This window comes from Pygocentrus nattereri, chromosome 2, assembly GCF_015220715.1.
Source record: "Pygocentrus nattereri isolate fPygNat1 chromosome 2, fPygNat1.pri, whole genome shotgun sequence".
Taxonomy (NCBI): domain Eukaryota; kingdom Metazoa; phylum Chordata; class Actinopteri; order Characiformes; family Serrasalmidae; genus Pygocentrus; species Pygocentrus nattereri.
The window spans coordinates 8,613,862-8,641,033 of record NC_051212.1 but is presented as its reverse complement, the minus strand read 5'-3'; the positions used below and the strand labels follow the sequence as shown (position 1 = coordinate 8,641,033).

The 27,172-nt window shown below is 41.3% G+C and overlaps 1 protein-coding gene across 2 annotated transcripts; it reads right to left on the bottom strand.

The window, feature by feature from the left end:
* Window positions 1-27,172, bottom strand: LOC108415006 (macrophage mannose receptor 1-like). 2 transcript variants are annotated; one of them, XM_037534073.1, is made up of 7 exons: window positions 26,661-27,172; window positions 12,331-12,369; window positions 3,376-3,590; window positions 2,918-2,965; window positions 1,579-1,741; window positions 995-1,354; window positions 1-910 (listed from the first exon to the last, which is right to left on the bottom strand). In XM_037534073.1, exons 2-6 carry the CDS (start codon window positions 12,365-12,367, stop codon window positions 996-998), a joined length of 822 nt encoding a protein of 273 aa, XP_037389970.1. In that variant the 5' UTR covers window positions 12,368-12,369; window positions 26,661-27,172; the 3' UTR covers window positions 1-910; window position 995. The 2 variants fall into 2 exon arrangements, with proteins under 2 accessions (XP_037389970.1, XP_037389979.1); XM_037534082.1 differs by lacking the exons at window positions 12,331-12,369; window positions 26,661-27,172 and adding exons at window positions 3,677-3,715; window positions 6,171-6,239.

The window sequence follows — 27,172 nt, the reverse complement described above, 5'->3', positions numbered from 1 at the left end:
ATAAATTCTGGCTAAATGTTAGAAAAGCTGGCAGATACAGTGTAAGTAATGTCTTAATGTAAGTTATTGCATACTTTTACTGCTGGAAAGAAAACACAGAAAAACACCTGCTGTTCCAGTCTGATTACAATGTAATTACATTTATGTTATTACCATTTTGTAATTATATGAGAGAGAATAGGCTTGATACACTTGTTTAATTACATAAGGTGGACATCTGTAAACCACCTGGAACAGTTCACATGTAACTACACAGTTATTAGATACACTTAATATGAAGTGGGACTGTGTGAAGAATCTTTATAATTCAAAACAGAAAGAAAACTAACAATTCATTCCTTTAAACCTGCAATTCAGTATTTTGGCTTATACATTGTAAAACAAGCCTTTAATTTATGTTCTTTGGAAAATATAGACATTAAGAAGAAAAGTGTTTGTATCACACACACAGCACAAGTTTCGAACCCTACATACAGATAAAGACAAACAGCTCAAATACAGTTTACAAACATTTCTAATTTAAATGTAAACTGTTGTGTGAATTGAAGTTTGATACAACGATAAAAAATAACAGTTATTAGCACAGAAGAGTGAAACCATGTCAGAGCATCAGATTATATCCTATTTAAACATTTAGTATTTTCACCACACCCACCTTTCTCTTCAGAAATGATCTAGCATGCTGTACTTTGTGTCTGATCTACCAATGATGATTAAAAGAAATATGCATTTGCATTATGAGTCTAATCCCCCCCTCATTTAAAAAAAAGAGCTGTCTCAGTAATATATGAATATTTCTCTTATTAAACTGAATTGTTGTGTTTGGATGATGAAGAAATGGCTATCACATGTCAGTCTGATCCTGAACTATGAGGATCCATTTGAACAGCCTGCATCCTCTTCTAGAGCTCTAAAAAGAAGCAAAGGACATGAATCAGTATTTCTTTCACCATCAATATTTAGCTGTTGACAGAGATTCAGTCCTCTGTCTCACCCTAAACAGTGCAGATGAAGTTGAGTCTCTGATCCTCTGGCAGACTGACCCACTGCTTACTCCCAGACTGCACCGCTCCTGTTCTTTCTCCTCTACTGCAGTCTTCCACCCCTGTCCCGTTCCCCGGAGCCCAGTTCTGGTAGCAGATGAACTCTCCTTTCACCCAGACCCAGATATTCAGGGTGCAGGTGTGACGCAGACCCATCCACACATTAGCAGTGGAGGCATAATAAACAGCTGTTTCCACCCAGTGCTGGATTTCCTCAGTGTGAACAGAAACCAGATCCACATGATTCTCTCTGCAGTAGCTCAGAGCTTCTCTCCACGTCTTGGTCTGATTAATCAGGATGAGTGGAATCTCTAATGAAGGGTGAGAACAATACTTGCCTGTATGACATATTATACAGACAGTTGTGTTTCTATCTGTTTGTGTTTCTGTGTTTGATTGAGTCTCTCTATGAATCCAGTATTCAGATCTGTATTAAAGTGCTGAGTCAGTGAAACTGCTCCAAACACAAACATTAAAACTAAATGTACTGGATGTGTAACAGATGTTCTGCAGTTCATCATCTGATATGACTCACTGTTATAGCAGACAAATTGATTTGTGTGACTGCAGTCTGCATCATTCCACCTGTATTTATCTTCACTCCGTAACTCTCCACAGTTATCAGTGCCAGCGTTGTTTGGTTCCCCAGAGTTCCAGTTGCTGTATGAGAAGTAACTCCCATCTGACCACGTCCAGCACTAAAGACAAATTAATACCTGGTCAGTAAATCTTTTCTGCATTCGTTACTCAATATTGTGACTGAGCTGCCCTCCGCCACAATGTATATATGTGTAAAGACTTTCTAGGTAACGGGGACATTTCATATTCAAACAGAGACACAAGCTGTTTTTAAATAGCATTTATTAATCGAGTGGTTATGCTGGGGAACAAGAGCAAACCTGCAGAAAAAAGAAACAAAACTTAATGGTGAATATGAACGTTTTATTATTTGTTCATTTTGATTGATTTAGCAATATAACTAAACATATTAAATCTTCCCTTTGTCTGCTGAGTTTTTATAGTGAACTTTTCCTGCGCAAAATCCAGAACTGACGTCATAGCACTTCCTCTTTAGCTCTATAAAAGCCCTGGAGGGAGCAGAATGAGCCAGTCTTGTGGAGGGGGTAATGAAATGTGGTTGAAGCCCCAACACCTCTAAAATTCTGACTGAATAAGGGACTATTCATACTAAGTTGTATATATTTGTAAATATTTTTGGCACTGGATAAATTGCATTTTTTGGTTTCTTCAATGGGATTCAATAAACACCGATTTTTGCACCCCAACATGGAATATGTGTCTTTTCCATCAGACCATCACAAATATCATACCAAATCATCGTTCTTACAGTCCTATGGGACTAGCTGTTTAGCTGATTAGCTGTTTGTATTGTGGGGGTTTGTGGGGTCTGTGTTATTGCAGGAGAGGGTTTGTAATTCAAAAAACAAACAAATTAATGAACAAATACATTTTTGTTTTTCACATCATGAATTATTTGAATTATTTCAGGTATCCAGTTTTTAAGTACCCAACACACAACACTGCAGAACACTGCTGTGGTTGGACGTGACTGAGCCTAGTTACAGTTGCTAAGCTATGACTGGCCAATCAGTGTGTAGAAGAGGGTCTTTTTAGTGAAGGGTCCACTTTTGGTGTTTCAAATATTGTAGCACTAAACCTCTTATACGGAGTAAAAGGCAGGTTTAAGAGCTGTATATTTACCAGCTGTGAATCAGACACTCATTCATCTCACTGTGTTAAACAGAAATACAATGAAAATAAACACGAATAACGAAAAGATCTAAAATGTATTTCTCTATATTTGCTGTATCTTTGGAGATACTTCTCCTGATCCAAGGCTCAGGACAGCATACCCGGTTGATGCCCCCAGCCATCTGCGGTCCTGCAGCTCCTTGGAAACACTAGAAATGTTTGAAAGAAAAAAACTATTCATACAAACATCCAATAAATTATTTTTTTAAAAACTGGATCATTTTTAGATAATTACGTAAAAGTCTAAGATTCCTACAGAACAGCGTGATTCAACAAAAATCACTAGTTGTCACTGTCACTAATGCAGTGTACATGTATTCTCTCATATGAAGAAGCTTTTAACTATGTGCAATGTATTTAAACATATGATTTAAATAATGTATTAAAGACGTTATATTTTTTGAGCAATATTTAAAACAAATGAATAAATGGAGTTTTAAGTCTTTAGCAATCAATATGGATGAAATGTACTCATATTCAGATGTGTAAGAACAACATAAAGCACACAGACATCAAGTGAACGTTAACAACAATTAATTGTTCTCTCTTTCCTGCTTACACTGTTGTTCGCATTTTCTTTCTGACTCAGTCCAATCCAGAAACGGCCTGTTTTCCCATTGAGAACAGCTACCAGAGCGTTCATCTCCTCTTGGCTCTCAATGGTGGCCAGGTCAGTGTATTTCTCTCTGCAGTGTTTCTGAGCTTTGGTCCAGGTCTTATTTTCATTCACCACATAAAACTGACGAGTCCCACAGAAGGTGAGCGTCCACAGAGCTGTAGAGATGAAAGCTCTCGTCAGCATGACAGTACAGTAATGAAGCAGCAGAGAGTTTTACAGATGATCATGAAGCTACACTGACCTGAGAAAAGCAGGACCAGATACAGAGCTGAACTCATGACTGTGGAGAACAAGAGAGACACGATCCACACATTAAACACCTCAGCAGTCTTTACTACCAGCACATTAGATCACGCTGTTAAGCTAAAATGGAAAAGTTGTATTTACTAGATGTATGTGAAAATTTTCCTCACTATATGAAATACTAAGAGATTATGACTTTAATAACTATTTATTTTTAACATTGTATAAAAGAGGTGAGGAAGAGGGTGCAGGCAGGATGGAGTGGGTGGAGACGGGTGTCAGGGCTGATGTGTGACAGAAGGATAGCAGCAAGAGTGAAAGGGAAGGTTTACAAGACAGTAGTGCGTCCTGCTATGATGTACGGTTTGGAGACTGTGGCTCTGTCTAAAAGACAGGAGGCTGAGCTGGAGGTGGCGGAGATGAAGATGCTGAGATTTTCGTTGGAGTGACAAGGATGGACAAGATTAGAAATGAGCAGATCAGAGGGACAGTGAAGGTGGAGCAGTTTGGAGATAAAGCCAGAGAGGCCAGGTTGAGATGGTTTGGACATGTGTTGAGGAGGAATAGTGGATATATTGGGCAAAGAAAGTTGGAGATGGAGCTGCCGGGTAGAAGGAGAAGAGGTAGACCTCAGAGAAGGTTTATGGATGTAGTGAAGGTGGACATGGAGATGGTTGGTGTAAAAGTAGAGGAGGCAGTGGATAGGGCAAGATGGAGGCAGATGATCCGCTGTGGAGACCCCTAAAGGGAGCAGCCGAAAGAAGAAGGAGAAGAAGAAGAAGAAGATTTTACAGAACAGCATATCGTCACTGTCTAATGAAATATTGGACACATTTTTTTGTGATTTTTACTTTTCTGCATCATTTGAGCTCAGCTCATGTCCTTTACATTGTCCGAAAATTTCATGATGATTGGACCAACAGAAATGCCTCAAAACTGCTTAGAATAAAATCTTTTTCCGTTAATTGACATTGAAGGTAGAGAACGTTTTTGCTCTCACCTGTAAAGTTACAATTTTGGAGATACTTGATTTTCCTTTGGACAGCGACGATATACTAGTTTTTATGATGACTGAATATATATGTGACTGAAGTGCCCATGAGCAGGGCTCCTAACCCTCATCTGCTCCAAAGGCACCATGGATAGGGCTGCCCACCGCCCTGGGCAAGAGTGTGAAGAGTGACTGAATTAAACTCATTACTGGTAACCACAAAATCATTGCGGGAAAAACATACTTTGAAGATGACCATCGTTTTTAAAGCTATCAATTACTTTGGACTGATTGACAATGACAACTATATAGCAAAAAATCGAGAGATCATGGAAACGCCTTTGTATGCACAAGCCACTTTCCCGCTCAGACACAGGGAGTGCAGAGCTGTTGCTGGAGAAGAGGAAGCATGAATAGACACAGCAGCCTTTCTGTCTCCATGAGTTTCATATGAAAAAATGACCCAAACAACTAATATTTACTGCAGTGCTACTTAAATTTAAAGTCTGTGCCACATAATGAGGAATGTGTATCAGTGTGTTCACAGTGGTGGTGATAGGAACCAGACGTCCACTTCTAAAAGTTCCCTTTCAGAAAGTTACTACATGAAATGCTTATGAATGCTCAGCCTGCTGTCTGAGACACTGTTTCACGGCAGATTTTTGTTAAAAATTTTAGCTTGAAACATATTTTAGTGAGTTTATTTTAATTTGTTCATGGTAGAGCAACACGTGAAGGGTGCTGTAAGGCATAATAGTCCCCAAAAAAGTATTTTTTTTTAGATTTCCACTATTTAAACATCATCAACATTACATATATAAACTTGGAAGACGTGTAGATTCACTGGTTGTTTTGGACAATGAATGAAATGTAAAAATATCCAGACCACCCCTCAGCAGTGGGCTTAAAGATGATTTGTCTCACCAAATTTTTAAATGAAATACATCAATTATCAGCTCTAGTTTAAACTAACAAACTACAAAATAGAAGACTACACGCACTGAGATGCAGTATGTGCAGCTGAAAGTGAGGAATCCAGTTAATCTGAAGCGCAAACACACACAAAACAATTAAACTGAGAAATACTTTCGTTTTCAAAAGCATCTAGATTTTCTACAGTTTGATCTGCATTTAATGTCCCTGTCCCTGTAAATTATAAACATCTGCTGTCTTTCTAATATTATAATCTTTAAGAAATTATAAATGCATGGGTTGGTCTACCAGACAGGGATTAAACCTGATCTGGACTAAATCTTCCTTTGAAGGAAGAATCACCCCTCAAAATGCTATGTAATCCTCCACAAGGCTTAATCTCTGTTTAGCAATCCAACACTATAAATACAACTTCACATCTTTTCTCTGGTGTTTTGCTTTAGAAAAATGTAACAAAATATAAAAGTATATTTATAATTGTTTTCTAAACTGCAGATTAAGAATAAAGTGAAGACAAAGTCATTTAAAGCTCAGCAACTGTGTTTAGAGTTTTAAAGGTGTTCCTTACCTGTTAGTGCTGGTATGGATACTCTGTTAGTGTCTGCTTTTGTGTCTCCTGTTGTTTACTGTATGTACCTAACTAAAGAGGAAACTAAAACCAGAACAACTCTTTCTTTGTTTTGTGCTTCATCAAATTTTTATGATGATGATTTACATGAAGAATCATTAAACCAATGCAAATGAAGGCACACACAGCAAATTCATATATTACACAAGAAGCAGATAACAGTCAAAAAGGAATCCAAATGTTTATTTTTTTAACAATTTTTTAACATAATCTCACAAGTCTTTTCTCAGGAAAGCAGTTCATAATGCAGTGTTGGCAGGTTTTTTGGAAATAAATGCATAATGTTAAACAAATTTAGAATGACAGGGCGAATGAGAGGAAAATACCAGGAGTTGGTGGAGGAGTGCTGGAGAGAAGGCTGGCAGGTTTATTGCAAGCCAGTAAAAGTAGAGTGTAGGGACTCTGTAGGCAAATCACTCTGCAAAGTTCTTGGCTGCAAAGAGAAAGACCAGTAGATCCATCACAGAGGCTCCTGCTATAGCCTCCAGATTGTTTTAGATTAGATTAGATGATCAGTGGACCAGCACTGCTGTGACACAGGCCGGAGACTTATCAACACCAGCCGGGTCACTTTTGTTTGAAACTCCTGATGACCTCTGGTAATATCGCTGATGATGTATCCCAGCACATCCTAAGGGTGCAGTGTGCAGCTATTCACCACATATTTAGACCAAAGTTACTAAAGGTAAATGCTATTTCAGACTTTTTGTAGCTGTACCAAGAGCCACGTTATGAAGTCAAGACTTTAAGATTGAGATTAAATGACCCTTATTAGTCAAACAATGGGAACATGGGAAAGAGACAACCGCCTATTCTACCTATAGCAGGTGCCAGGACTGACCGAAGCACGTAAGCACTAAACCTGCTGGTATAGGTTGTAGATTAAGTTGTGAGCTAAACTAGAGGTTGTTCCTTCAGGAGTGTAACGTATCCCACTGCTCTAAAGAGCTCTGATCTTTGTTCTTCCTTTCCTGGATTTCAGGAACACACATTCAGCTGAACTGGATGTGTCTGTTCTTCTTTCAAGAGTGCATGTTGATAATGACCACAAGGCCAACTGCTTTACAAGGTGTGATATGTGATGAAACATTCACAGATAGGATCCTCATGTTTTTAATAACTTCACAATATTAATAGTAAACTCATGTCACACAGTGCTGGAAATCTAAAATAGTGAAATTATTTCACATGAAATTTCAACAGCTCACAGTTCATTGTAGTGAACACTGGCTGAAAGTTTTCTTAAAGCTGAGTCTTTACTTATCAACAACCCAAAAGCTAAGAGCATTTGGCTCCAAGGAGCCTGGAGTTAAAGTGTGTAAATCTGTCGAATGAACACTCCCAAACCCGAACTCAGCCAAATTTTTACGGCTTAATGAAGGACCAGAACCCCTCTCTCTCGACCCAGGGGGCAACACAAGACCTATCTGGAATTTGGCCACATGGCTCTCTAAAGTCCTGTGGACAACTTTTTCTTTAAGTTACAGAAAGTACATTTCTAAGGTATGTATCCACTCCAAACTGCAACCGGGTCGGAAGCCAGTTCGATCCCCTCAGCTGAAAGTCCATGACTGAAGTGTCCTTGAGTAAGCCTAACCCCCAATTGCTCCCCAGGCGCCGTGGATAGGGCTGCCCACCGCTCCGGGTAAGTGTGTTCACTACCCCCTAGTGTGTGTGTTCACTAGTGTTTTTGTATGTTGGTGTTTCACTGCACGGATGGGTTAAATGCAGAGGTCTAATTCCATAGTGTGCAAAACATAGTTGGCAAAATGGTTCTAAATTCTAATTCAAACTGCACTCCAAACGAGACATATCAAGAACGAAACTGATACGACAATCTGGACCGACATTCAAACTTTCTAAATTCCCTGAGGATCTCAAGCATGGACCCACAGCATGCCCAAGGGGTGAAAACGAGAATTACCACTGTTGCACACGAAGGACCCCAGGAAAACTCATTTATGTATGTTTGTCTATCAACCTCATCTAATTTTCAAGTGATGATGCTAATATGTGTGTACTAAGTTACTTAATATATGTATTCTTTTTACTTTTTCCAGACATTAGGAATGTGTACCTTCTGAAAAGTTATTGAAGTAATCATTTAAAGTAGTGACTTTTGGAACACTACGAATATACCTAGGTTTTATTTTCACTTGTTTTATTTAGCCATTTATTGCACTCTTCTTTTTTTATTTGATTTGATTCTTCTGAAGTAATTATTTGTGTTGAAAATTCCCTGCAATGAAAAGACGCTCAAAGGGTTTCCTAAGGAGTGCCCTAAGCCACATTTTCATACCATTTTAAACTGTGAATCAAGTTACCTGAGCTATATATTTGTTTGGTTTATTTAATTTCTTTTGTTTATTAATGAATTTATCCAATTGTAGGGTCATATTTAGCCAATAAAGTTCCCTTTTTGATTAAAGCATCCTCAGAGCGAGTGTCTGTCTCTTCCCTGCATTGGTTTGTAGACTTAAAATAAATCCAAGTTACTCTGACTTCTTCTTTAGGTTTAAGCAATACTAATCATATTCATAATCAGATAAAAATTACAAGAACTGCTACATCATAAAGTGCTAGACTTTCTTTTTTTGAGATTTCATTATATATATATATATATATATATATATATATATAGAAAGGATGATTGTGAATATTAGGAGGATTGTAATGACTGTGAATCCAAAAACACCATGAAAAACAGACTCTGCCTGAGAGAGGGTCACTGGGACATACCCGTGGAGCCAGGCCTGGGGGCAGCATCCTTCTGCGAGCGCCTGTAATCCAGCCAGGCTCAGACCAAAGAGGTAATGTGGGGAGACCATGTAGGCCCAACACCTGCAAAATCCAGCATGGAGGAATGGTGCAGTGCTATATAGCCAGTGGGAGATTGCAGGGAGGCCCTTGGTGGCCTAGGCCCCTGCGGCAGGAACCAGCTCTTGCTACGTGGAATGTAACCTCATTGGGGGGGAGGAACCGGAGCTTGTGCAGGAGGTTGAGAGGTACCAACTAAATATAGCTGTGCTCACCTCCACCCACAGTGTTGGCTCTGGAACCTAACTCCTGGACAGGGGTTGGTCCCTCTCCTACTCAAAAGCAGATGCTGTGCTGTTTATCTCTATGTTGATGTGCAGGATTTATGGGAAGGCAGGATTTATGCTTCACCTGTTTGCGTTTAGAGCAAACACCTTTTGTATGCCTGGAGCCATTTGTAGCTCAAGTCTTTTTTTGTTTTGTTTTGGAGTCATTTTGGGGCAGTTGTCTCCTGTTTTTCCAGCCCTTAATATTGCTTTTTGTTGTTTTTTTTCCTTTTATTTTTGTGTACATACTCACCTCGGCTGTGTACCATACTGTTCACCCTTCTATAAAGGTGTGACACTGTAATGCTAGGGAGCAATGATGAGACAGACGCATGTGCAGAGAAAAGCAAAATTTATTAAGGGCAAATCCATAGTCAGGGTCGAGACAGTCCACGTTCAGGGAACCAACACAGATAGAGCGGGGAACAGACATAAGGAACACAGGATAAACACAATGGAGAAACACAGCAAAGAATACCCAACACTTCAAACAAATCAAACAAAGACCAGCAAACACACAGGGGAAAACACACAGCTAAAAATACAACAGGGATAACAATGGTTCACAAGACACAGGTGGAAAACAGGTGGAACATATCAGGGGCGGAGTCAAGAAAACAAGGGGGCCGGACTGGAAAGGAATCAAAACAAAGAAAGCACATGGACTAGACCAAAACAAAAGCACATGGGAGAGTGGGAGGAGCCAATCGTGACACACTGCTGTTTGCCACATTCTCAAGTAGAGATTAATAACTGATAACCACATTGATTTATCAGTCTACTCAGGCTTTAGCAGAGCTCAGTAACACTGAGATTAATAACTGATCATCACATTGATTTATCAGTCTACTCAGGCTTTAGCAGAGCTCAGTAACACTGAGATTATTAACTGATCATCACATTGATTTATCAGTCTACTCAGGCTTTAGCAGAGCTCAGTAACACTGAGATTATTAACTGATCATCACATTGGTTTATCAGTCTACTCAGGCTTTAGCAGAGCTCTGTAACACTGAGATTAATAACCGATCACATTGATTTATCAGTCTACTCAGGCTTTAGCAGAGCTCAGTAACGCTGAGATTAATAACTGATCATCACATTGATTTATCAGTCTACTCAGGCTTTAGCAGAGCTCAGTAACACTGAGATTAATAACTGATCATCACATTGATTTATCAGTCTACTCAGGCTTTAGCAGAGCTCAGTAACACTGAGATTAATAACTGATCATCACATTGATTTATCAGTCTACTCAGGCTTTAGCAGAGCTCAGTAAAACTGAGATTAATAACTGATCATCACATTGGTTTATCAGTCTACTCAGGCTTTAGCAGAGCTCAGTAACACTGAGATTAATAACTGATCACCACATTGATTTATCAGTCTACTCAGGCTTTAGCAGAGCTCAGTAACGCTGAGATTAATAACTGATCACATTGATTTATCAGTCTACTCAGGCTTTAGCAGAGCTCAGTAAAACTGAGATTAATAACTGATCATCACATTGATTTATCAGTCTACTCAGGCTTTAGCAGAGCTCTGTAACACTGAGATTAATAACTGATCATCACATTGATTTATCAGTCTACTCAGGCTTTAGCAGAGCTCAGTAACACTGAGATTAATAACTGATCACATTGATTTATCAGTCTACTCAGGCTTTAGCAGAGCTCAGTAACACTGAGATTAATAACTGATCATCACATTGATTTATCAATCTACTCAGGCTTTAGCAGAGCTCTGTAACACTGAGATTAATAACTGATCATCACATTGATTTATCAGTCTACTCAGGCTTTAGCAGAGCTCAGTAACACTGAGATTATTAACTGATCATCACATTGGTTTATCAGTCTACTCAGGCTTTAGCAGAGCTCTGTAACACTGAGATTAATAACTGATCATCACATTGATTTATCAGTCTACTCAGGCTTTAGCAGAGCTCAGTAACACTGAGATTAATAACTGATCACATTGATTTATCAGTCTACTCAGGCTTTAGCAGAGCTCAGTAACACTGAGATTATTAACTGATCATCACATTGATTTATCAGTCTACTCAGGCTTTAGCAGAGCTCAGTAACACTGAGATTATTAACTGATCATCACATTGATTTATCAGTCTACTCAGGCTTTAGCAGAGCTCAGTAACACTGAGATTAATAACTGATCACATTGATTTATCAGTCTACTCAGGCTTTAGCAGAGCTCAGTAACACTGAGATTAATAACTGATCATCACATTGATGTATCAGTCTACTCAGGCTTTAGCAGAGCTCAGTAACACTGAGATTAATAACTGATCATCACATTGATTTATCAGTCTACTCAGGCTTTAGCAGAGCTCTGTAACACTGAGATTAATAACTGATCACATTGATTTATCAGTCTACTCAGGCTTTAGCAGAGCTCTGTAACACTGAGATTAATAACTGATCATCACATTGATTTATCAGTCTACTCAGGCTTTAGCAGAGCTCAGTAACACTGAGATTAATAACTGATCACATTGATTTATCAGTCTACTCAGGCTTTAGCAGAGCTCAGTAACACTGAGATTAATAACTGATCATCACATTGATTTATCAATCTACTCAGGCTTTAGCAGAGCTCAGTAACACTGAGATTAATAACTGATCATCACATTGATTTATCAGTCTACTCAGGCTTTAGCAGAGCTCAGTAACACTGAGATTAATAACTGATCATCACATTGATTTATCAGTCTACTCAGGCTTTAGCAGAGCTCAGTAACACTGAGATTATTAACTGATCATCACATTGGTTTATCAGTCTACTCAGGCTTTAGCAGAGCTCAGTAACACTGACATTAATAACTGATCATCACATTGATTTATCAGTCTACTCAGGCTTTAGCAGAGCTCTGTAACACTGAGATTAATAACTGATCATCACATTGATTTATCAGTCTACTCAGGCTTTAGCAGAGCTCAGTAACACTGAGATTAATAACTGATCACAGATCATACAGATGATCATGAAGCTACACTGACCTGAGAAAAGCAGGACCAGATACAGAGCTGAACTCATGACTGTGGAGAACAAGAGAGACACCATCCACACATTAAACACCTCAATAGTCTTTACTACCAGCACATTAGATCACGCTGTTTAAGAGATATTACATGTTATAACAGAATCAGAACGGAAGGACAGAGAAACTACAGAATGGGAATTCCACCAAATTTAAAAAATCTAATTAAATTGTAAATAGAGTCAGGCATAAGGCATACATCTAAGAGCAACAAAGACAATGAGGATGAAACAAAGACAATACAGGCCTCAAACCTCACAGAAGTCACTCTCAAGAGAGAGTCTTTTGGACAGATTGGTGATAGTATCCTGATAGATGAGTTGTCTTACCCATGTATTGTTTCAGCTTTCAAAGTTTTATTTATTCATTTATTTCATTTTATTTTAAATAAATTTCCTTGCCACTATCACGAATGGCTCATAGGGGCTTGGACCTGGATTTTTCTGTAAAGCTGCTTTGTGACAACGTCTGTTTTTAAAAAAGTGCTATATAAATAAACTTTGACTTGATTTGACTTTGTCACATACATTAGTCATACATGGTACAACTAGAAGTGGATTGTTGAATAACTTCCCACTCACATGAAGAAATAAGGTAATAAGAAACAGCATTCAAATAAAAGAACAATATTGTACAGAAGAAGAAAAAAATATCCATCTGTGAAAGTCATGGGCTGGAAGTTAAGGAACGTGCCTTGTGACCTTGAGCAAGGCACCTAATCCCCAACTGCTCTCCAGGCACCATGGATAGGGCTGCCCACCACTCCAGGTAAGTGTGCTCACTGACCCCTAGTGTGCATGTATGTGGGTGTTTCTCTACATGGATGGGTTTCCTCCTGTAGTGCTTTTTGCTTCACTGAAGCTCCATACTCTGTGGCATGCAGCGTTGTATTCCTCCATGCTGCCTCTGTTGGGCCCCACATTGTAGGCAGTGGTGCGAGAGTTCAAAGCATCTCGAATTGTTTTATCCACCTACATTTTCTGTTTGGGAAACATCTGTTTGGTCATTTTTGAGACTGCACCATCGACAGGACCACTTCTGTAAAAAATGTCCTCAGAGCGGCATCGGATCATGTCCCAGTCTATGTCATCAAGAGCGCCCTGCAATTTACTGATTGGTCCATCCAGTGCAAGACTTCCCTCTGAATTGGAGCTTCCTGTTTCAGTTTCTGTTTATGTTTTGACATTAGGAAGATAGCAACATTACTTTGTTGAATTTCCCCGCTGTGGGACTAATAAAGGATTATCTTATCTTATCTTATCTTATCTTATCTTATCTTATCTTAACATGGTCTGTCTTTCCAAATGCAGGATCTAACTGTGCTTTATAACTGTCTCTGAAAGGAGCGTAGCAATGGTCCAGAGTTCTGTTGTTTGGGCCCTCAGCCTGTTCCTGACACTGACCCGCTTTCGTCTGGGATGCTGCTTTGCATCCCAGTGTGTCAAATTTAAGTTGGCCTAGAAAATAGGGTTAGCTGAAGTGAATACAGGCTTGCCACTGAGGGACATGCTTGAAATGAACACATGGCCTGAAAAATGGTCAAGAAGAACAGATGGGTGAAAGTTGTCAACACTGTACTGTTTTAAATGTGGGAATCTGCAGATGGGAAATGGTCAAGGACTGCTGAGGTGGGACAATCAGTAGTCCATAAACAGTCCCAGTCGCCAGCTCTACAAAATTCTGAAGTAAAAATGCCACTAAACAACCAGTTGAACCAGGATTCTAGATGTAGTGTTCCTACAAACCTTAGTTTAGTCAACTGTTGGTAAGAATTTGTAAATCTTGTTCATCTTACTGAGAGACAACAGCAAGCTGTAAGGAAAATGCTGAGAGGAGTGCCATGCCTTTTCATTTGATGACAATGACACAGGCTGCATCCCATCCTTTAAAGTACATTACTACAGCCTTGTAGTATCCTTGTATCCTTCCTCCTCCTCATATTCTTCACTGGTGGTTTGTGTGAGGAAGAAAGACGGCAGCTTGCAACTGTGCTGCAACTATAGAGAGTTGAACTGCAAGTCAGTACTCAACCGCCATCCCCTCTCTAGAATATAGGACATGATTGATGCACTCTGTGGAAGTTCTTCATTCTCTGTGCTTGATCAGGGAAAGGTGTATCACCAGGGCTTTCTTGACAAGGTGAGTCGACTACTGACAGCATTTATCACACCCTGAGGTTTCTATGAGTGGGTGAGAATTCCTTTTGGCCACCACCCCCACAGAATTCCAAAGAAGTATGAAACATTGTCTTGCTGGTTTGAAAAGAATTACCATATGCATTCAGGAAAGCTTAAATCCTTGGCAGTACAGTGGACGATTTGTGAATGCTTTCATGACTATCTTAACTATGATCCATCATTTGTTGTATATTCCAACAAAAATCCCCTAACATACATTCTCACTTCTGCAGAACTCAATGCAACAGGGCACCAGTGGGTAGCTCTATTAGCAGACTTCATTTTCACCAATAGATATTGCCCAACATTGATGACTACATGTAGTAGTTGTGGGCCAAAATGTAATTAACACCCCAATGGAAAGTGTGGTAGTGGAGAGAGAAAGACCTTTCCAAGGAATACCAGCAGTATGTATTTATGCATTAGAGCTTTTGCAGGTAAGAGAGCTGCAGCCATATTGGCCAGCCTTTCACACCAGACCAGATCCAGGCTGCCCATAAAAATGATAGCAAAACAGTTTGTTCTTACCCTCTATTCTCCACCCAGAAATGTGCCACCTTGGTTTCAAGAGAACGCTGTCTTATCTGGGGGAGGTTTTACTGGCCAAGAATGCAGAAAGAAAACACTGTCATAAATGTATGCGAGTGCCTAAAGAGAAAGAGGCCAAGTAAACAGAGGAGAGCATAACTGACAATCATTCATACCACTTACCCATTTGAAATGGTGTCGATTGACTTCTTACATTTGAAGACATGCAGACAAGGATATGAATGTATCCTAATCATAATGAATAATTTCTCTTATTTTGCACAGGCCTACAAAAAAAAACTGCAAAAATGGTGGCCAACAACACCCTACCACCCACAGGGCAACTTTCAAGTTGAACATTTTAAGCAAAAATTACTGTCTATGCTTCTCACTCTTGCAGATGACAAGAAAGCAACTTGGAAGGACTCATTGGCGAAAGTTGTGCATGCGTACAGTTGCACACAGAGCAAGGCAACTGGATTCTCACCCTATTACCTTATATTTGGTAGATGTTCTCTTCAACCTGAAAAGAGATGAGACAAATGGCACATACCAAGAGTTTTCAGTGACTGGCTGAAGGGAAAAAATGCAAGAGACTTATCAAATTGTGACAAAGACAGCTAACACAGTTGCAGCCTGTGAGAAAAAAAAAAAACATTACAAGAAGAAAGTGCAAAGGAGAGACCTCCAACTTTGTGACAAGTGACATGTGACTGAATACACATCTGCAATCTCACTTCAAGAGGTGGTCCAGGCAAAATCAGAAATCCAGCCATAGCGATCAGCAAGAGAGTATACTGTTCAACCCACAAAACTCAACTTTTGCAGTCCCATTGTAGTCATTGGATCCCTACAGAGGAGCCCCTTTGAGGTCCTGATGAACAGGGTTTGTCCCTTCAAGTTCATAAAGAAGAGGATTTGCTGCTTCAAGTTCCTGAAGAGGACTTGCCCCTTCAGCTTTCAGACCCACAACTAATACATGGAAGTACCAGTAGTATCAAAGACTGTACATCTGAGTCAGATAATGACTTAAAAACAACCTGTCAGACTGTACCCTCAAAGACAAAGACACCAATTGGTACTGCTTAACTATGAAACTATGGGCCAGCCATCCCTGGTGCACAGGAACTGTGAGGTAACAGACTTAGGTATCAAAGCCTGGCACCACTGAGGTAAACATTTGGAGTCTATGGAAAGTCTTTGAAGCATATTAATTCATGTGTGAAAAATGTTTCACTTCCATGGCCACAGGTGTATAAAACCAAGCACATAGGCATGCAGACTGCTTCTACAAACATTTGTGAAAGAATGGGTCGCTTTCAGGAGCTCAGTGAATTCCAGCATGAAGCTGTGATAGGATGTGAAAGGACCGGCCGTTTTTGGTCCGTTCATGAAGAGGAACCAGAGAGTGGATCACCTGTCCTGTGAAAAGTCTCAGTTGCAGCGGGAGCGCTCGGTGCAGGAAGACAGAACGACTCTCTTAATCAATCAAAGAGTTTATTAAGTCTTCTGCACAAAGAAAGAAGGGCACTCCTTCTTTTATACAAACACGTCCTGCCCTGTTGCGTACAAGCAAACAGGGTGGACCCAAATAAGTTGTCTAACAGTCATGAAATGCTAGGCTGACACTCACGGACCACCGGAACTGCCCAAAGGAGGGGGGCTTCTGCTCTGTGTACGATAATCTTACCTACAAAAGGGAACAAATGGTTCTGGACAGAATGTTGTCCCGATAAGAGGAGCAAGTTGTTTGTGCAAACTGCCAAGGACAGTAGCTATGCTTGCTGCAAAGTCTGCTTAGAGCAGAGTTGGAGCAGAGTTAACCCTTTCATTCCCCTCTTTTATGCCTCACAAACTGGTGAGGCATAACAGGGCGAGTCACAGTGGTGCGTGAGTACACACATACATATGGTTGGTGCTGGAGATGAGAGGCTGGTATACGGGCCACGGGGGTCGCATCGCAGAGGCCAGCGCGTAGACCCTTTCCATGAGGCATCTGAAAAAACAAGGACCCAAACACAGCAACAGCAAAACCATACAGATAATGGGGACAGCCAAGGCAAAATAAGGAGTAAGTAGTTAATAAGGAGTTAGTAAGGAGTTAGTAAGGACATATTTAAGAATGTACAGTAAACATGTAGCAAGATCTGTAGTGTTGCGAGTTTTAGAACAAAAATCCTGTGATAGAGAAAGAGAATAATTAATGTGAGGGTAATCATAATGAGTAACATTCAAACAGTCAGGAGACAGACAGGTGTGTGCTACAGCCTGCAGAGTAGCAGAAAGATCCTGAGGGGCCGTGACCATGGAGTGCTTGTTCACACTGGAGGGCATCAGGTGACACACGTAGCAGAAGTCATTGGTGTACTGCTTGGCAGTCCAGTTAGCATACTGCCAGAAAACGTTATCCATGGGGGATCCGCCAGCACGTTCCACAAGATTAATGCACAAGATTAATATTAGCTGCAACTTCTGTAACACAGGACAGGTTAGAGATAGGAAACAAAAATATTTAGACGTCTATCATGTATATACATCACTGCGGGGCTGACTGACATCTGGAGGCATGAATCCACTGTGGAAAAAGATCGGTTAATACCCCCGTGCGTGTGACAGCGAGTACAGTAGTGGGTTCAGAGAAAGGGGAGTCTGAAAAACCCTTTCTCTCAAATTTCTTGACCAATACCTGATCGCCCGGCTTAAAAGCATGGGTTGAGACCTTGGGAGGGTCTGTGATAGTTTGGTTGACCCTCTCCCAGTATTCATTCAGAACAGTTAACAACCCTGCGGTGTACTCGCTGCGACGCACATCCAAGTCCGCCGTTCCCCCCAGAGCCGTTTTCTGACGCCATGGGAGGGGGAACGGACGTCCCATGACAATTTCATACGGCGACAGACCACCCAGAGTGTCTGTGCGCGCCATCCGCAGTTTGGCCAAAACTACAGGTAAAACCTTCACCCAATTAGTAGTGTTCTGCGTCTGCATGGCCTTTCATAACCGCCCTTTTATAGTCCGATTAACCCTTTCGACCATACCCGAGGATTGAGGGTGATAGGGGATGTGGAAAGCCCAGTCTATGCTCAGGTGCTTCGCGAGCATCTGTGTGACTTTGGAGGTGAACGGTGTGCCTTTGTCGGAGTCTATTCCTAAGGGGACACCGTAACGCGGTATGATTTCTTGGCATAGTTTTGTCACAACTGTATTTGCATTTTCTTTATTGCATGGGAACGCCTCTGTCCAACGAAAAATTTATCTACTAAGACCAGTAAATATTTGTACGGCCCTACAGTCGTCATGTGTGTGAAATCGATTTGCCATTCTTGGAAAGGTGTTTCCGGTTTAGGAAGAACTTGGTGCGGTCCGGCCGGTTTTGGGTTATTCTGTGCACATGTAAGACAACGGTCTAATATGCGATCAACAGCAGAGTTCAAATTGTGAATGCAAAACAATTCGGACATGTCATGCTTTACCCCTCTTCGTTCCCGATGCGAAATACCATGAAAATCGGGAACGAGGAACAGAACACAATGTGCGGGCGTCGCGCAGCGGTTTGACGGCTGGATCGTAGCCCGATGACATGCTTGATATCAGAGTCCGAGGCGGTGGCCTGAATACAGTCAAGATCAAGACCAGGAAGTAAGTCAACCGTGAGTGCAGCACAGGAGAAGGAAGCCGAATTCATAAAAGGGCAAGTGGGGCCATGAAGAGCTCCGCGTTTTGCGGCAGAGTCGGCGGTATTGTTACCAACAGAGTCAGGGTCACTACTACGCTGGTGAGCGCGAACTTTAACAACGGCCAGTCGGGAGGGCAGGAAGCTAGCCCTGATCAGGTCCTCGATAAGCGACGCATGGGAAATGGGTTTGTTATCAGTAGTAACGAAACCGCGTTGATGCCAGATTCCCCCAAAATCATGAACTACGGCGAAAGCGTAACGGCTGTCCGTGTATATAGTGACATCTTGGTCTTGAGCCATCCGATGATGGCTCGGAACATGATCCATCAACATAAAATGCTAGGCCAGAAGGCAACGGGGTGGAAGACACGTCAGGGCGAATAGAAGTTTCACCGGCCAGACGGGTCTCGCAGTCATGCACGTCTAGAGTGGGACTGGAGGCGTCGTGTGGTAACAGAAGTAAACGCATTAAAGCGGAAGAGACAGTATCTAGTGAGGAGTGCGGACGCACAGTGAGGTTTTCGGTGTTCAACAAAATGTTCTCATAGCCTGCACGCCGCTGAGCAGACAAGTGCTGTGTAGAACAGTTATTTAGGAGCTGACAGACCTGATGAGAGGTGTGTAAGGTCAAGTCATGACCTAGGACGATTTTTTCAGCATCCTGTACCATTAGTGCGCACGCCGCGACCGCTCGGAGACAGGACGGAAGGCCTCGGGCCGTAACGTCCAATGTTTTAGAATAATATGCGCAAGGGCGCAAACCTCCCCCGTGGGGCTGAGCCAGAACCGCAGCAGCAGTGCCCCCCGACTCCGACACCCACAGGTGAAATGGCAGAGCGTAGTTGGGCAGGCCCAAGGCTGGTGCAGACTGCAGTGAGGACAGTAGAGCAGAATATGCACAGTTCATGGCTGTAGTCCATGTGAGGTGATGAGTCATGGCCTGTTCGTGAGTGAAGGAGGCACGTAGTGTTTTGTCATGCGTGGAGCAGTCAGGAATCCACTGTCTGCAGTAATTGATGAGGCCGAGGAAAGACATCATAGCCTGCTTGGTGGCGGGCTTGGGAAGCTGCGTGATGCATGACACTCGGTCAGCGGAGAGGAGGCGTTGACCTTGAGATAGTTCATGACCCAGATATTGGACCCGGGGTAGGCAGAACTGCAGTTTCTTTAGTGAAACCTTGAAGCCCAGGGTAGCCAAGCGCATGAGGACCAGTTTAGATGCCTCAGTGCACGTGGAGCTGTCAGGGGCCGAAATCAGAAGGTCATCTGCATACTGCAGGAGCACAGCACCCCCGGGGAGGGAAAGGTCAGAAATGAGGTCTCGGAGCGACGCGGCGAACGCCGCAGGCGAGTCGCAGAAACCTTGCGGCAAACGAGACCACGTGTATTGGCGTTGGCGATGAGTAAAACCGAAAAAATCGGCTGGGTGTCAGGTTCAACAGGAATGCTGAAAAAAGCAGAACTAACGTCTAAAACAGTAAAAAATGCGTGTTGACACGGAATGGAGGTCAATATCGAAAAGACATCAGGCACAATTGGGGCGATAGGCACGATGGCGTCATTAAGGCGTCGAAAATCTTGAGTGAATCGCCAAGAACCGTCCGGCTTGGGGACTGGGTTAATCGGTGTGTTATACGCACTTTGACATGGGACGACCACACCTAGAGAAAGAAGTTTCTGTAGAATAGAGTCTATACCACACAGTTTGTGCTCGGGCAAAGGGTATTGTATAACATAAACAGGAGTGGGGCTTTTTAGAGTAGCCTCATATGGTTTACAATCAACCCTACCAACATCATCCTTATGTGCAGCCCAAACAGTGTGTGGTATAGAACGCAGAGGCTCAGGAACCTCTGTGGCGTGTGAGACAGACAGCAGAGCAGACACAGGTGATTTAAAGGATTTATTGGCGATGTTGAGATTGTGATTGAAATCTCCCGTGGACACGGTCATGCGCGAACCAGAAAAGGACAGGGATAGACCAAGTTTACTCATTAAATCCCGCCCCATAGGGTTAAAGGTACAATCTGGCATGAACACGAAAGAATGAGTAAATCGCACTGCGTCGCATACAACCTGAAGTGGGGGCGTATACGGAGATGAGAAGGGCTGTCCTGTAATACCCACAGAGCTAGTGATTCTAGATGATAAAGGCCCCTCATAACGAAGAGAGCGTGGCGCCGGTATCAATGAGAAAATTATAATCAACACCAGATACATTGAGAGACACAACAGGAAGGTCATGATTCAGATGGTTGGCAAGGTGAAGAGCACATTTTGGTAACAAAAAGTGCAGCTGTCCTGTTATTTATCTGTCTTTTCTTAAACCTAACTTGCCTGGCACTGCTGTGGATTGAAGTCCACATTTCAAAAAATACACAGTAGTGATCAGACAATGCAACATCCTTAATAGAGGCTGAAATGTTAAGACCCTTTGAGATAACCACATCCAAAGTGTGACCATGGCAATGTGTGCTTCCAGTCACATGCTGAGAAAGTTCAAAAGATTCAAGTACATCATAGCGTTCTTTGGCGTAATTATCCTTGTGATTATCAATATGAATGTTAAAATCACCAGCAATAACAAAATGATCAAATTCAGTAGAAATAAAAGATAACATATCTGTGAAGTCATCAATAAAATTAGCATTGTACCTTGGAGGTCTGTAGACAGTTACTAATAATATTCTTTGTGCCCCCTTTAAAATCGCATCTAAATATTCAAAAGATGTGAAATCACCAAGTGGTAACTGCTTGCATTGGAAAGTATCATTAAACAGCATTGCTACACTTCCGCCTTTCTTGCCGGTGCGTGAAACATTTAAAAAGTTAAAGTTTGGTGGAGCCTTCTCAGTTAACACAATATCAGCACTATATGAGTTTAATGTCTCTGTTAAAAGCGTGAAATCAAGCCTGTGAGTTGTAATTAAATCATTAATTATATAAGACTTATTTGTAAGAGATCTGATATTCAGTAGAGCTAACTTAATAACCTGTGCACTTTGTTTCAAAGACTGTGAGTTACCTCCAACATACTGCAGGTTGGATGTATTCACAGTATCTGACCTAAACTCCTTGTTCTTTCTGCTTCTGATACGAACTGGAATGGGAAAGATAATTGGGACACAGGGTCCATGCTTGTTTTGGAAACAAGTACCGCTGATATCATCACTGTAGCAGCACAGACCCAAAAGAGAGAATGCAGAAAGGCTGAGCGCAGATGGCGTAAAACCAAACTTCACACACATAAAGAGAGTTTATTCGGTTCACCCCACACCTTTTTCACGTCATACCACGATTTATAGCTTTCATTCATGTAAGATAGGTCTCATCCAGGATCCCCTATGCCCTCATTAATCATGCGATGTGCGGAACCCAAATAGCCCACATCGAAAGTGCCCTCCCTGGGGTATGCGGGTATTTGCGGATTACCTTCAGTCCAACCAGCTAGGTTGGACAAACCCAAATTACATCTACGCATCCATGCAGCCGGTGTCTCTTCCGGCTCTGGTTGGAACGACGTGCCCAGTATGGAAAAATACAGTGAGAGCTGTACTGAGAGTTTCCACTATAGGACGTTCCCTGTCTCCCACTAAGCGCTTAGGTTTAAATGTACCCTCTCTACTCTCACTCTCGTACTCCCGCCCACCCGACAGGGCTGGGTCGGTTCGCTCTGAACACCCAGGTGATCTCGACAACCAGGTAGAGGTCCAAAAACGATTAATTGGACTTACCTGGGTGAAGAGAACACGTCGGAGGTCACCATTTGAAAGGACCGGCCGTTTTTGGTCCGTTCATGAAGAGGAACCAGAGAGTGGATCACCTGTCCTGTGAAAAGTCTCAGTTGCAGCGGGAGCGCTCGGTGCAGGAAGACAGAACGACTCTCTTAATCAATCAAAGAGTTTATTAAGTCTTCTGCACAAAGAAAGAAGGGCACTCCTTCTTTTATACAAACACGTCCTGCCCTGTTGCGTACAAGCAAACAGGGTGGACCCAAATAAGTTGTCTAACAGTCATGAAATGCTAGGCTGACACTCACGGACCACTGGAACTGCCCAAAGGAGGGGGGCTTCTGCTCTGTGTACGATAATCTTACCTACAAAAGGGAACAAATGGTTCTGGACAGAATGTTGTCCCGATAAGAGGAGCAAGTTGTTTGTGCAAACTGCCAAGGACAGTAGCTATGCTTGCTGCAAAGTCTGCTTAGAGCAGAGTTGGAGCAGAGTTAACCCTTTCAGGATGCCACGTGTCCAGTCGTGAAATTTCCTTGCCACTAAATATTTCATAGTCAACTGTCAGTGGTATTATAACAAAGTGGAAGCGATTGGAAATGGCAGCAACTAAGCCAAAAAGTGGTTGGCCACACAAAATGACAGAGCAGGGTCAGCAGATGCTGAGACACATAGTTCGCAGAGGTCGCCAACTTTCTGAAGAGTCAATAATTACAGACCTCCAAACTTCTTGTGGCCTTCAGATTAGCTCAAGAACAGTGTGTACAAAGAATAAGCACTTAGTACATTCACCAGGAAGCAACAACATGCACTGACTAATATTAAAGCCCATGCTTATAAATTAACTGAAGTAATCATGTGATATACAAACACAGATGAGGCCTTTTAGTTGTCCGGTGATTGCAAGAGATGATAGGTCAGCATAACAGAGTCAGAAGTCACGTGATCCCCATTGGGATTGTGGTCTATGTAATCTGATTCAGACTTGGTTGAGCAGTCACATGATCTCCTGGAAGAGTCTGGGTAATGCAGTCCATTTCAGTCTGAGAGTTCATCCGAGGCATGACACATTTCAGCAATAGAATTATTTCCTACTTTAAAAGTAAGCTATAAAGTCTGACCCTCAGAAGCAGCTCAAACTACAAATTGGAACACATTCAGAAAGCAGCAGTGTTTTAGCTGTTAACCTGGAGTATAAAGATACTCTAGTATAAAAAGAAGCTAAGTTGAGAAATGTACATATTACAAACAGTACAGTTTGTACAGTAATAGCTGTTCAGTTTGTGCTGCTTTTAATTTTTGTCTGTGAGTTAAAAACAACTGCTGTTTTAATTTCAAGTTGTGATGATGTGTAAGAAACTATATATAGATCAGTTTTCAGGACAGGGGTTAAACCTATTTAGAACTCTGAGTAGACCAGGACTTAATCCCTGTTTAGTAGACTGACACTGTAAGAACAGCAGTTTCTCCTTTACACTTTTTACAGACACTTTGCTTTAGAAAAATCAGTAACACTATTATTCTATTGGTCCACTGTAGATGCTTAGTAGATGCTCAGTCTGTCTGTAAGTAACATTCAACTATTTCTATGAAGTGCAACTGAACTTGAAGTTGAGTAAGATTTTTTACATCTAACCCATCGTAATCTTAACCTTAAGATTAAACCTACACCTACTCCTAAACCTAACCCTGACCATAATGGTGATGATAATCAACTATCACACTACCACAAAGTTTGTTAATGACTTTGTAGACAGAACCAGCCAGATGTTCACGCTAAAAATTAGAAATGAGGCTTCACATTTAAAGGGGTTGCTGAGAATTGTAGTCAGTAGCCACGTTTATATGCAGCCTGATAATCCGTTAATAATCCAACTAATAGCTCAATTGGAATAGAATACATCCATGTAAACACGTCAATCGGAATAGTCTAGTCTAATTGAGGCCATTCAGAATACAATTTCTATCTGATTGAACGAGGTGGGTAATCCTCTAAATAATCTGTTAAATAGAAGAATAATATCTGTGTAAACGCCTGAATCCGATTACACTTCAATCGGAATATGTAAGTACATTCTGTGCATGCGCGTCGCATTACAGCAAAAGGTTCATACTGTTATTCTTGGCAGTAAAGTGTTAAACCGTTAAACAGTGGAGCAGAAACTGGTCTGCAGAGGAGACAGAGTTTATCCTCTGATCTTTAAAAGATGGTGGTGGGAGGGACATCCAGTTTATGTGTCTCAGATGTCTTCTTCTCACCGCTTCCTTTATAAGTACATGTGAAGGATGTTTTTCTGAGTCTGAAACGTCTGAAACGTTTGAAACGTTTAAACGTCAGTTTAAAGCAATTAAAAACTCAAGTGCGCCAACTGGAAATTCATCTCAGGCCGACTGGACCCCCGTGATGCTCGCTGTCATGGTAATGATTACTCTAAGCGCTACTCCACCCATGCGTGTCATTTTGCACCAGATTACTTGTAGTGAGCAAGTAAACGAAGATTTGCATCAGATTGTTGAGCAGAGTGAGCATAAACACCTCAGTCTGAGTCTGTAATCTGATTGTATTCACACAGCCAGTGAAGAGGCATAGGTCAATCCAGTAGAGCCAAAGGACAAACATAACAAAGATCCAAAAGGAAAATAGGCAGAGTCAGAAACAGGGTTAAATGCAAACAGTGGCAAACAGGAAACAGTAGCTGTACTAGGAAAAACAATACCTTGCAAAGAAACTAATCTAAAGCCTGGGCTTTAAAACTAAACTAAACTAGTCACGTGACAAGCATAGCAGGTGAAACATATCAGTTTTCATGTGATTTAGAACGGTGATTGGTGGATTGCAGAGGTTCTGCAGTCATGCAATCTCCCAGAGGGTTCTGGGAAATGGAGTCATTGGGCGAGTCTGAACGGGAGGGACGTGTGACTGATTTAAGTGTCTGTAGATCATTTATAGAGGACAATTTGAATAAAATGTAACTGAAAAATGTATCAGAAATTAAAAGCAGAAATCCTTTCACTTTGACAGTAAGTTAAAGCTCAGTAACAGTGTTTCGAGTCTTAAAGGTGTTTCTTACTTGTCACTGCTGGTAAAGTCCCTCTGATAGTGTCTGCATGGCAGGGAAACTAAAGCCAGAAGAGATCTTTGTTTTGAACTCATCCAGCTATTTTAGGGATGATTTGCATGTTGGCTTACTGGGCAAATGCAAATAAACACACACACTCACACACACACGTTTGTCTTGCTATACATATGAGGACGTCCATAGGTTTCTATTGATTTTTGTGTTACAGAAGCTAAATAATACTACACCTAAGCCTAAACCTAACCATTACCTTAACCTCAGTATCTAAAAGGCAATGTTTCTGCTCTTTTAGTGTTCAAATAAAAAGGGTAATAGTGGTGAAAACAACACATGGTCAAGTGAGAACCAGCAAAATGTCCTCATTTTAGCAAAAATGTCACATAGTCTTTTCATACTGAGGACATACGGTCCTGACAAGTATAGCACTACAAGAACACACACACACACAGTAGCTTCACACATTAAAAAAAAGCACATAATTTTACCAAATAGAAAAATAATCAGAAACTGATCTCTGGAGAAATCCAGTTAAAACATAAAACAACACTCAAATGGCTTTCATCAGGAAAGCAGTTCACACTGCTGGGCTGCTTAGTTTGTTGGAAATGAAGATAAACAGAAGTAAAGTGACACGGTGGTCGTTGAGTGGCCAAGTGGAGAAGACACGAAGTGCAGCAGACAAGACTTTTTCAGGGAGTACAGGGGAGTGAGGGAGAACAGGGAAGAGTGAGGGAACAGGAAAAAAGGAGGGCTTCCCGTTGTACCAGCACTTAGTATCACAGATGATTTGATTATTAAATAGATTGTTAATGTATTCAGAATCAAATCCTGAATGATGTGATGACACTAAGCACCACGGGGTGTGTGTTTCGGTTCTTTATGTCTCAAAATTGTAATGTAGCCCTAATGGAGTGTTCCTGCACTCTGAATAAATATGCCGTGAACACTTTGTGTACATATAGTTTCTGTAAATTGATACTGGATATGTGTTTAAAAAATGAAGCTTGTTTACAAAAATTTAACAAATAAAAACAAATCCTTTCAATTTCAAGCCTAAGGCTCAATAACAATGATTAAAGTTATTAAAGGTGTTTCTTACCTGTTACTGCTGGTAAAGCTGCTCTATTAGTGTCTGCGTGTCCTCCCTGCTGTTTATCCTGCCTGTAGCTGAAGAGGAAACTAAAGCCAGTACAGAGCTTTCTTTGTTTTTTCTGCCTCTTCTATTTTTATGGTGCTGATTTACATGACGGCTCTCTGACCAAATGCAAATAAAAGCACACGCAGTAGATCTAAACATTAAACAAGATGCATTCAGTTAATGTCTCTGAAATGAATCTCATGAACAGTCTAGACTGCAATAAAACCTGCTGTTCTACCACCATCTTCAACTGACCAATGTACAGCCCACTCAATATGACATGAGCACAAATCTAAATAACAATCTTGGAGGATCTTCAATACATTACTCCTTTTATCTAAGGGTCCAGAATGATTCTCATGTCAGGATCTCTTGCACTGCATCATCTAGTGTTTTCCCCATTTTATCACCCCCAACTTTCAAAGTGAATCTCGTCACGGCCGGAACAAAACCAGTCATCTCTAGAAAAGCAG